Source organism: Phyllostomus discolor, chromosome 3 (assembly GCF_004126475.2).
Source record: "Phyllostomus discolor isolate MPI-MPIP mPhyDis1 chromosome 3, mPhyDis1.pri.v3, whole genome shotgun sequence".
Classification (NCBI taxonomy): Eukaryota; Metazoa; Chordata; class Mammalia; order Chiroptera; family Phyllostomidae; genus Phyllostomus; species Phyllostomus discolor.
Window position 1 is genome coordinate 10,484,046 of NC_040905.2, and position 12,566 is coordinate 10,496,611.

Genomic DNA, 12,566 nt, shown 5'->3' on the forward strand with positions numbered 1-12,566 from the left:
CTGTATCCACTGAGTTTTAAAGTAAACTTTCATAAAGTAATGTAATTAACCATAGCTAATTTTTGGTTAAAAACTTTGTAGGTGAAGAGTGTTTCCTGTTAGGATCCTATGAAAAGTCTGTCCAGCTGTGGAAGGAAGCTCTGCAAGAAGCCCAAGAAAATGGTAGGGGTGGGGGATTGTTTTAAAATAATATTTGCCGTAACAGTGGTAGGAATGCAGTTTAGCACGCTCTGAAGCTTAAAACTGATGGAAGCTTTCTGAGTGCCCCGTGTTTTCCTAGTGCTCAAATAGAGTAATGTATTGTGGGAACCTGACTGTCCGATTTACTTATTTAAAGTTAATCTTAGTCTTGGATTTGTAGAACCCAGGGGTTTTTGTTCTCTACAGATAAGGCAACTTCTGTCCCTTTTTATTGGTTAGTGATGGACCATGTGATTGATTGTTGATAGAGGGGAAATGAGATTTAGATCATAAATAAAATAATGTGGGTTTGGGGTTTTTTTGTTTGTTTTTTCATTTAGAGGGGCTGCAAATACCTAAATGAGACACTGGGTCAAAGATTTTGTGACCTTTTACAGACTTAGGGAAACATGGAGCTCCGGCTGTCTACCCTGAAATAACTCAAACCTAACAGGTTCCTGTGTGCTAGTCTCACCGTTGGGTTAAGCGTGGGCTGCATGGAGTTCCTGCTGAGTGCAGAGGGGTGTGGAGTCCAGGACCTGGCGACAGCTGCTGTGCTGCAGGGCCGAGGGTGTGGCTGAGGCTCTGAGCTGGAGACCTTGGAGCTGGCCCTGACTGCATCCGCTGCGTGGTCAGGTTCATCCAGTTCTTGAGTACATTTTCTGACGTGTGTTTCGTTCATTCATCTACTGAGCCAGTCTTTGTTGGGGGCCCACCCTGTGCCTCGTACTGTATTAGGCCCTGGGAATCCGTGAAATAAACAACTTTACCTGCAGGGCAAAATTAGGTTTTAATTTTGCCCACGGTCTGCAAGAGGGATTATGTAAACAAGGAGCGATTTTGTCACATCCCGTGGCAGGTGCTGGGCACTGGAGTCACAGTGGACGGATAGTTAACAGGTTTGATCAATCGGACTTGTAAGAAGCCTCACGGAGCCGTTCTCAGGTCTGGGGATTGTCCAAGTGGACGAAGAAGAGTGGCCCCCAAGGAGTGAGGAGTCTGAGGAAGGGTTTTCACAGCGACTCCGTCGGGGACCTCTTCGTTCCCACCATGTCCCTGAGGGTGGCTTCTAGTTCTGGGCACTGAAAGTAACAGTGCTGCACAAGGAGGGAGTTTGTTTCTCTTTCTGCTGAAAGCAGGACTGAGTTTCTCTGCCCCATCCTCCTCAGTGCACTGCGTCCTACCTGCAGGTAGTACCGCACACTACGGCAGGTGCTGCAGCTCGGCCATCGCCCCAGCCTTCCCGGCAGCAGAAAGGAGGAAGGCAGGAGCAGGTGTTCCCTCTACCTGAGTTTTCCCTCTTTAAGAAGCTTTTCTAGAAAGTTCACAGTATTATTTCTTGGTTCAGAACATAGTCACATTTTCACATGGTCACATCTGGCGAGAAGTTATGATGGGGTGCACTGAGACCCCAAATACAGCTGGAATTGTTTTACTCAGGAAGAGTGGGTAAGGGACCGGCAGCCAGCTGTCTCAGTCCCAACTGCCCTCCAGGTGTGGCCAGGATGCCTGTCTTACTGGTTAGTGTCTCCCCTCCTTTGGGGAGTCTCTGTGGCCATCTGTTTGATATTCGTGGGGTTTCTTGGGAGTTGGGGGTCACTGTGTTCCCCGTTGTTTCAGGCGATGTGTACTTGAGGCAGGTGTTAGTGAACCTTAGTGCTGAGATGAGCTCATCTCTCCTTGGGTACATCCTAGGGCCTAATGAGAGAAAATATGGCTGTTCAGGACTTAAAATGTGGACTGACAAAGTATTGCTCACCTAACTTTTAAAGAATCTTATACTGAAGTATGAAACAGATACAGAAAGGTTCACGTAGTGCGAGTGTACAGCTTGATGAATTTTCACAAACGGAACACTCCCCGAGTGTCTACCTAGCACCCAGATCAAGAACATGACCTTGCAGCAGGTTTTTAATGTACGCTTAATTCTTTCCACTTTAAGGAGGAAGAAGGACCTGTTTTCTTCAGACACGCTATTACCTTTCTCTCTTGTACTGCCACCTGTACAGCTATAACTTAAATGATGCTCAAGGATTGTGTGATCAGCTAGTAAGAGCAGTACTGACATGGTCCCACCTACCCGTAAGAGAAAATGAAGATAGTTCGGGTATGTGCTTCAAAAATCAGTATGTTTAATCTTACCGATTTGTATTTATAGGTTTAGGTAGGAAATTGCTTATACATAAAATTTGGTGGTTCTGCCCTATTGGGTTTAATTTTGGACTGTCAGCCTCTCACCAGCAAGAACCTTCTTTTTCTTTTTTTTCCCAATCGTTGGATTTCCAGGACTTAGCAGCAGTTGCCTGCTGAGCTAATCTAATTGTTTTCACACAGCCACGTTTGTTAGACATAGTAACCAAGTATATTTCCTTAATAAATGTAGACATAAATGTTGTTTAAGGTGCATTGGTAAAGTGATGAAAATCACTTAGTGAAGTGTTCTGAGCCTTTCAAAAATCTGTTCAAGAGGCTGCAGAGTATTTGGATTGCCATCGTAAAAAGACACGCGTTTGATTGAGCAAACCCAGCATGAAAGGACACACAAATGAACGCACTGTGCGGGTCAGTGCATCTGAAAAGGCCCACGCAGCCCGTGCCGGCTCAGTATCTTCTCTCTTTTTTTTTTTTAAGATTATTTTGTTTTAGAGAGAGGAGAAGGGAGGGAGAAAGAGAGGGTGAGAAACATCAGTGTGCGAGAGATACATCAATTGGTTGATGTATCTAGGCACATGCCCTGACTGGGAATTGAACGGGTGACCTGTCATCTCAACAGGCTGGCACTCAGTCCACTGAGCTACACCAGCCAGGGCCAGGGAAACTTAGTTTCATATGGTTTCAGTCACTGTTTATAGATTTCTTACTCTTTGTGATTTTAATCTTTTTAAATTTTTGTGTTATGGGAATAATGCATGTTTATTTTAGACAATTTTGAAGATATGGAAAAGTACAAAGACAAAAAACAGATCCCTTATAATTCTTTCATTCTTTGTCTATATACATTTATATGTGTATACTTTTATACACGTTGTATACTTTTATAGAGTTGTATATTGTTTTGTAACTTTTTTAAATTATTGATTTTTTTAGAAGAGAGAAACATTGGTTTTGTTGTTTCACTTATTTATACATTCATTTGTTGACTCTTGTATGTGCCTTGACTAGGGATAAAATCTGTAACCTTGGCTTATTATAACAACACTCTAGCCAACCAAGCTAGAATGTTGAACAGAATAGCCAGGGTTCTGTTTTGTAATCTTTTAAAATTTCATATTATGATAAATACTCTCCAATTAAATATTTGTTGTATCAAATCCATTAACCCTTTTTTAAAAAAGGTTTTATTTATTTTTAAAGAGAGGGGAAGGGAAGGAGAAAGGGAGAGAAACATCAATGTGTGGTTGCCTCTCGCATGCCCCCTACTGGGGACCTGGCCTGCAACCCAGGCATGTGCCCTGACTGGGAATTGAACCGGTGACCCTTTGGTTCGTAGGCTGGCACTCAGTCCACTAAGCCACACCAGCCAGGGCAACTTTTTCTTGTTATTGCCCATTCAGGTATTTGCCATGCCACCTATTTGCTGTTTTAAATAATGCTGCATTGTCCACAGCTTCCTGTGAGCATTACTCATAATTTCTTTAGGATAAATTTCTAGAAGTGAGGTTCCTGGATTAATGGGGATCCATGGTTTTAGGACTTTTGATGCCTAGTATCAAACAAAGCTCTTCTAGCTATATATGAGCAAAAGGCTTCTTTAAACGTAGAGTGACCAAATGAAAAATATTACTTAAAGGCTAACAAAATTTTCTCAAGATTCCTTTTATATATAATGATTATTAACAATACTTTTGAGAGCCTACCACATGCAAGGAGGGGTGGCGGGTGCGGGGGTATTGGATAGAAGTGGCCTCTACTCACATAGAACTTTGTGTTCTTGTGACTGACTGTGCACCAAGGGACTCATGGGAAGCAAAGGTATTTTACTGTAGTTGGGGCCATAAAATTCATAAAAATTGTAGTTAACTTAGTATTTTTATATATTTAAGTTTTTAACTATTTCAGATTCCTGAATGCCAGTTTATATTTTTGAGTTTTGATTCTCAAATAGGGATGATACATGTTTGCTCCTGTTTGTTTATATGAGAATCGCCCCAGGAATCCTGACAGAAGTCCCAGTCCCTCAACCCCGCCCTCGCCCCCCCACCCAGTCGGTCCCAGTTGGAGTGCATACAAGCAACCGATCAATGCTTCTCACCTCAATGTTTCTCTTCCTCTCTCTCTCCTCTAAAAAAAAAATAAGCAAAACCTTAAAAAAAAAAAAACCCTAGTAACTTAAAGTCATAAAAAGTTCCTAAGTGTATGTGCTCATACTTATGAGCTAATTATTTTTGTTCTGTTGTCTTCAAGAAGTACAGATACCTATCATAAATTAACTTGTACAGGCCATGGATGCTCACCTAAAAATTTAATTAAATTTTTTTCTTTTATAAAGTCGGGAATTTAAATATTATTGCTTTTGATCATTGATCATAATCTCCTTCGGTCACGTGCTGTCTCCCTTAGCTCCCGAGCAGCCTCCCCACGGGCTGGGGGTGGCCGGAGCGGCGCACCCGGCGGCTGTGGTGCGGGTGATCCAGTGCATGGCCCGGTTCATGGCCGCCTACTTCACCAACCGGCGACTCTGCATTTTGCCGCCTCACAGTGTGAACGTCCTTCCGCCCCTTCATATTGAAAGAGGTAATACAGCCAACTAATAATTTTCTCACCTTGCGTTTGCTTATACTATTCAAAATAATATTATACAGGATACCAGTTTAGAATTAATTTTCATTTGGGTTGTTTGCTTTTATAATTTTAGTTGGATCATTCCCTTGGCTCTGTTTAATCATTTCATTAACAGGGTGAGAAATGGACCTGATCTGCCTGTGCCGGGCAACTGCCCTGCCCCATGGAGACAGACACGCGCACAGATTCCCGAGATAGCCATCCGTTCTGCTAACTCCCCTCAAGGGCCCGCTCTGTGCTGAGCAGTGTCCTAGGTGCTGGCGACACGTTAGCTTGCACCGTATGAAATTAATGATACGAAAACATCTAAACATCTGTAACTCTTGCTTGGACACTCAAAGCAGACTTATTCTAACTGCCACGAACAAAACAAAGAACGTATGTGTTCTTCTATGGAGTTCATACCTGATAAGTTGGGACAGAAAGTTCCGTAAGTGAATATATGAATAAGATAGATCAAATAGTAACAACAGTCGTGCAGCGAATTGAAGTGGAGCAATGCATTGTGACTGGGAGGCTGTTTCAGATGGTGAATTTAGGGGCGAGCTATTTGAAGGGGGGCCTTTAGGCTGAACTCTTAGTGATGAGGAAGAGCCAGCCATGGGCGCATCAGTACTTACAGCATTGTAACGTGAGCTTGTGTGAAAGCCCCAGAGGAAGAAGAGACTTGACGTGTCTGGGACAGTGAAAGAGAGACTCGGGTGGCCGGAGCGCAGAGGACGAGGTGGGGCGTGATGTGAGACGGAGTCCGAGGTAGACAGGCCAGGGGATGTCAGCCAGGAGGAGGAATCTGAATCTCAGGTACAGCAGGGAGTTACTGGAGTGCTTTAAGCAGGAAACAGCAGGAGCTGATAAATAAGTATAAGCAATGCGTGGAGGGGTTAGAGTGGGGCAGGACGCAATGTGATTAGAAGCTTGGCAGAACTTGGAGCAAGCAGTCAGCAAATCTAACCAATCATAGATGGTGGCACGTTGTGTTCAGGTCTTCTGTTCTGTGACTGTCTCGGGCTGTGGGCAGGAGCAGGGGGCGACCCTCACCCGCTGGGACGCTTCAACAGGAGTGTCAGTCCCGAGTCTCCCCTGGGGTTCTTCGGGAGGTTCTGGCCCCTAGAGAGTCGTGTGTGAGGCAGGATCAGAAGGGAAATTTCCTGATGGTTTAGTGGCTCCTTGTCTAGTAGGTCCCTGCTTCCCTGGGACCACCTTGACCTGCTCCTGACCTGCTCGTGGCTATTCTTAGGAAGCTGGTGTGAGCAGAGAAGCTGGACCTGGGTTTCTTCCAGGACCAGGCGCTTGCTCCCCGGCGCCCTCCCCCGGGCCCTAACTCCCCTGGGTCCTAACTCGGACTTGGAAGCTGGAGAACAGCCTGGGCTGTGTTCGCTCACTGTCACGCTGTGTCTTCCGAGGCTCTCAGAAGTGGGTTCCTCACTCCCCTGTACCTTTGACATTTGTTGTTCTCGGAGTGGTTTATATTTAAGTCCTCTTTTTTGTGACAACCTGGGTATTGATCACACATTGCCCATTTGCGGTATTAATGTTTCCGACAACAAATTGTACCCTTAATCCACATTATTGTCCTGAAAAGGAGAGTTAGTACTCCATTTTAGAAAAATCTGGTGTGGGGGGACAGTAAAATCCTGGTACTTAGAAAATTTGTCTCAATTTTTTTTGTCTTTCCTGCCCTGCAATGTTTATAGGACTTGCTGTTTGTTCCTGACCTTTATCTTGTCTTAAAAGAAGATTTTATTCCTTTTCAGAGAAAGGGGAAGGAAGGGAGAGAAACATCAATGTGTGAGAAACCATTTGGTTGCCTCTCATACACCGCCAGGGTGGAACTTCACCCACAACTCAGGCTTGTGCCCTGACTGAGAATTGAACCAGCAACCTTTCAGTTTACAGGCCACTGCTCAACCCACTGAGCCACACCAGCCAGGGCTCCTGATCTTTCCCTGTACAGATCACTTTACGTACTTAAGGAAGACTGATCTTTATCATACTCTAGGAAGACAGGGATAGAATTGTTGAATTGTTTTTGGACAGATTCATACACATTCATAAAAGCTGAGGGGCACACTTTTTTATACACTGTATAGATATCTTCTCAGTGGGAGAGAGGGTAGGAGGCAAAGCCTTCTCTTCCTATGCTTGAGACTGTGATTACTGAAAATTTAACTATCTGAAACTTTGTACATATCCATTAGTTTATTTGATCTTCTTGTATCTTAAAAATGATATCAGCAGGCTCGACTTAGAGTACATTTCATGGTAATCTTTCTAAGCAAAACTAGTGGGTGAATGTATTGGGGATTTATTTGAGTTGCTTATTTGGTGTGATGTTTGCTGTGTGACAGTCACATTTGCAGAAAATTAGGTCATTCAGATTCTTTAATAGTACAATGCCTTGCTCAGTGAATAAAAACATAGGGATAATCTAGTCAACCTGCTGGCCGTCTGCCAATGCAGAATCAAACATTCCAGTGCTGGACTGAATGTTTTGTTTCTACCCAAATGTGTCAGAAGCTAATAAAAAGTTAGTGCCTGGGGTGGGCAGAGCCGATGTAGGGCTGTGAGAAACCAACCACTTCACTTCAAGGAGCAGAAACCCACATCTACCAATTTTATTTTGTTGGAGGGAATGAAAATGTTAGCAATATGCATTTTTACAAACATAGTAGTTCTGTTGTCATATTTTCAAGGTGCTTATTTAAGTTGCTTTAATTAGAGAAAAGTACAGAAGGCTGGGGAGAAGAACGTTGCCCTTATTTAATTCTAGGCCGGATTTGTGGTTTAGTCAGGAGTGTTGAAAACCACACTTTCCAACTTTCTTAAAAGCATTAATAATATATTGAACACTTCATATGCTTGGGCATTACCTCAAAGAAGGTTTTTACTACATGACATTCCGAGGAAAATTCAGTCTCTGCTCTCCAAAGTTCATAATCTACTAAGAGAAATAGACATGTATCTCAGAGCAGCCCAAACCAATCGATTGTACACTGCGACCCAGTGCATTTAAATGTGCCTACCTTTGTTTATATGATCTGACACGAGAGTGTTGTTACACTGTATTTGCCTTTATTTTGTGTAATATACTCTGATACTGTCTCTTCTGTCGCTACTCTGTTCTGTTTCATTTTTTTAAGAATGCTGGGACTTACTTCGTGACATACTAACAAGGCACTTTCCTCCATGTTAACATATTCGAGAATAGCTTTTTAAAAAACTATTATTTTAGCCCATTTTGTGTCTTCCCTGTTGTGGTTTTGTGTAGAAAATACTGATTGGAGAGTTACGTGTATCCATGTAAGGAGGTGTGAGTTCTGATATTTGTAACTGTGATATCCATTCTCTTTACCTTACAGAGTGGCCCCTCCGGCTTATCCCTCTGCAGCACTCGAAGGTGGCCAGTGCTGTTAGAGACCAGAATCTTTCCAGTGTGTGGACAGTGGAATATGCCCTTGAGTTACTGTTTATTGGGGGCCTGGTTCCGGAGGCTGTGTGGTTGGCACATGAGCTTGGAGACTGGAAGACATCTGTTTCGATTGGTGTGGCCTTCCAGCTGTTCTGTAAACTAGACCCCAGTTTCACGAGGTATGTATTTTCAGGCAAACTCGAGGAATAGTGTGACAGTATCATCTAAAGTATTTTTTACTTCTTTTACACATTCTGTGGAATTCTTAGTTTAGCATTGTCCGGTAGAACTTCTTCAGCGGTAGAAATGTTCTGTGCATGCTGTCCAGGGTCGTACTAGCCCCGAGTAGCTATTGAGCACTTGAGCTGTGGCTAGTAAGACCAAGGAGCTGGATTTTTAATCTAGTTTTAATTCATTTAAATTTACATAGCGACATGCAACTGGTGGGCACTGGGTTGGACGGCTCAGCGGCTTACTTATTTACATTAAAATGTTTATTGACAACATGTATTTGTTAGTAGTGCTCCCGAACAGCTTGTAGTCAGTGGGAGAGTTTGTCCCAAATAGGATTTAAGGGTTTTTTAAAAGAAGATTTTATTTATTTACTTTTAGAGAGAGGGGAAGAAAGGGAGAAAGAGAGGGAGAGAAACATCAGTGTGGGAGATATCCATCAATTGCTTGCCTCTCAAATGCCCCCAAGTGGGGAACTGGCCCACAACCAGGCATCCGCCCTGACTGGGAATCAAACCGGCAACCTTTTGGTTCACTGGCCGGCACTCAGTCCACTGAGCCACACCAGCCAGTAGGGCAGGATTTGAGTTTTAAGCTAATTGAACTAGTCCCTTTATTTTAACTTTTCTGAATATTATGGAATTCCTGTGTCTTTTATATTTTTCAATTCAATAATTACACATACATTTACTTATTAAGTAACTTTTCTATGCCAAGCTGTATACCAGATGTCACAGTGGGTATAAGGTGGTCCATAGTTTATATGCTTAAGGTGTTTATAGTTGAATAGAGAAAACAGAACACAGCATTATTATAGTTCATGCGCCGCAGCAAGGAGCGGCCAGCGGTGCTGTGTGTGGGGAGAGCAGGAGTCCCGGGGAGCGGGGCAGTGAGGACGGACACACTTTACGTAGAAGGTGTTATCTGAGGTGGGCGTTGAAAGGAAGGTAGGACTTTGACGGAGTGAGTAGTTGCAGGGAGAGAGGACATACCAGACGCAAGCAAAGGCATATGGCAAACACCAGGTTGGGTTCTGTTTGGCTGGAGTACGCATGTAGGGCAGCAGGGGAAGCCAGGGCGGGAGGCCCGTGAGCACTGTTACGGTGCAGAGCCACAGTCCTCGCCTCCATGCGGCATTTCCTGATTATTTCGTTCTCAAATACGGGATGGATATGACCGTGAATTTCACTGTTTCTTAAACTTTATGTTTAGTTCTCGATATATGAATGTCGCTTTTTTCAAAATTTGGAATTGTTTCTCCTAACTCAATGTGACTTTCAGGTGCAAGAAAAAGGGCCAGAATCTACCATTAAACATGACTCCAGCACGGATTTTCCAGGAAAAGCTCCAGCGTTTTTTAGGTCAGCCAGCTTCTTTGGGAGCGAAAAATGAAACGGGCTCAAAATACAAACAATTTACAGGTACATTACCTTCATGTGGTCTGATACATGTATCAGGTTAATTAGTGTAAACCTGTGGACCCTGGCTAGGGTGGCACAGTGGATTGAGCCCCAGCCTGCCGGTTCAATTCCCAGTCAGGGCACATGCCTGGGTTGCCGCACAGGGCCCAAGTAGGGGGCATGTGACAGGCAACCACACACTGATGTTTCCCTGTCTTTCTTCCTCCCTTCCCCTCTCTGAAAACAAATAAAATCTCTATATAAAAAAAGAGTAAAGAAATTAAGTGAAATCCAGGGGTTAAAAAAAAAGAAGTAAAAACTCAATGTATTCCATCCCTGGATGTTTACCCAAGAAAAATAAAAGCACAGGTCCACCCAAAGACCTGTATCTGAATTTTCTTAGCAGCTTTTCATGCTAGCCAAAAACCTGAACAACTGAAATGCCCATCAGCTTGTGAATGGATAAATATATATCTATACAATGGAACACTAAATAATAAAGAGGAGCAACCTGTGGATAACACACTACAGCATGGGTGAATCACGGGCCCTTTATGCTGAATGGAAGAAGTCAGCAATGAAGGCTACTTACTGTATGATTCCATTTCTGTGACATCTTATAAAAAGCAACACTGTAGGGTCGGGACACAGATCAGCGGTTGCCTGGGAGTAAGGGGGAACTCGACGGCACCGGGGTGTAAGGCAACCTTTTGAATGATGGAGATGTTCCTTCAGGGTTGTGTAGATTTGTGGAAACTCATTGAACTGTGTACTTAAAAGGATGAACTTGAGTGTATGTAAACTTAGTAAACCAGTTTAAAGACAACAAATTCAGCAGATGGTTAATGAACTGGCAAATGAATTTGAACTGTCTGTACAAACACACAGAGGATATGTAGAGAGATAAATCAAATGCATAAAATATAGATACGAAGAAAAGAACTGGAAAATACGACAGTAGTTAGGCCTCAGAGGGTATAAACAGAAAAACGCAACCCATGAGTGACAGGAGTTCCAGGACATCCTCACCGAGTTCTGGCGCGCGGCTGCCTTCTGAGAAAGGGAGCGGAGTAGGATTCATACATTGACGTGTCAGCTATATCTGCAACATTTTATTTTTAAAAAAATATAATTTGAATATAGCAAAAATGTTAACATCAGACAAATATGAAAAGTCAGTATCTGAGTGTTTTCATATTATACTCTGTGCTTTAAAGTATGTTTAAAATAGTCTAAGTCATTGTTTTTAACTTCTGTAATAAAAGTACTATGATGAACTAATAAGAGAAACTAAAAAATCACCATTACTCTCCTACTGCCCTTACACAATGTTGTATATTTTGGTGTCTTTCTTGACATTCTTTTTTGTACTAATTTTTTTATTTATTATTTTTGACTCAGGACTGTATTTCAAAAATTTTTTTGTTATATAGTTGTTATTACAATGTCATATAATCTTGGAAAAAGTATTTGTGCTCTTTCTGCCTATAATCTTAAAGTAACAGAATGGTTGTTAAGTTTGTCTAGAAGTTCGGATGTGTGCATGCCAACCAGTAGGTTCGTGTCTAACAGTCAGCTTCTTCAGAGTGAGAAGTACAGTGTTAATTGTGGTTATTTTGCCTAATTCTGTGTCGGGCAGACCCCATCGAAGAGGAAGATGTGAGTCAGCTGTTGGGCGCATTGCAAGAAGTGCTGAAAGCCGCAGTCATGGCCGACGCAGACGTCCTCTCGGGGACGTTTCAGCTCCTGGTGACCTCGGCCAAGGACTTCAGCAAGAGGCTGTGGGGCTTGGTGCCGGGCGCCTTGTACCTGCCGGCTCCCCCCCTGTACTGCCCTCAGCCGGCTGTTCTTAGCGAGGTAAGCTGCCCTTTTCACTTAAAGTGGATGTCATCCAGTTTTTAAAATAGTCGACTTGATAATAAAAAAGCAAGGTCCAAAGACAAACTTCTGGATCCCAGCTTTGCTGTTTATTAATTCTGTAATTTTACAAACTGTTTAAGTAAACTGCAGATGATTATAAGGCTTCCAGTGAAGTGAGGATTAGGTGTGAAGGTCTTTCACCTTAGGCCCTAGGATGTAGTGGGTATTCAATAAATGTTACAATTATTGTAATAATAAAACAAAATTGAGAGACATTTATCTAGATCCAGATTTTAAAACCATAGACATTTGTTTAGGGTAACAAAGTAACAAATGTCGGGATTTGGAAACCATACACTGTTTCAGCCTTGTATTTTCCTCATTGTCTTTGCCTCTTCTGAAAGACTGACTTTGATTTCCCTTTGATTTGAAAGGTCTTTTTTTCTCCCACACTATTCAACTGGTAGTTCTGTTTTATAAATAGCAATACTGTATTCTTCTCAGTAACTTTTCCTCTGCTCTTATTGAAAATCATAATATTACAATTAGCTGGTTTTAAGCTTTAAAGTGTTAATGTAAATTATTTACATTTAAATTATTTTAACATTTGGTTAATATTTCGAAGTGGTTCTGGTGTTGTTTCTTTACTACTCATTGCTGCAGTATTAGCAACTTTGTATCTACTTTTTTCCTTTTTTAGAGTT

The 12,566-nt window shown here is 42.5% G+C and overlaps 1 protein-coding gene across 1 annotated transcript in view; it reads left to right on the forward strand.

Annotated features, from left to right (window-relative positions):
• CPLANE1 (ciliogenesis and planar polarity effector 1) overlaps positions 1 to 12,566 on the forward strand; it is an 85,258-nt gene that overhangs the window by 12,671 nt on the left and 60,021 nt on the right. Inside the window, exons 13-18 of the mRNA XM_036020063.1 lie at positions 82 to 162; positions 2,123 to 2,287; positions 4,741 to 4,914; positions 8,322 to 8,550; positions 9,884 to 10,023; positions 11,642 to 11,859. Coding sequence (XP_035875956.1) covers positions 82 to 162; positions 2,123 to 2,287; positions 4,741 to 4,914; positions 8,322 to 8,550; positions 9,884 to 10,023; positions 11,642 to 11,859 — 1,007 coding nt within the window. The remainder of the gene's footprint in view (positions 1 to 81; positions 163 to 2,122; positions 2,288 to 4,740; positions 4,915 to 8,321; positions 8,551 to 9,883; positions 10,024 to 11,641; positions 11,860 to 12,566) is intronic.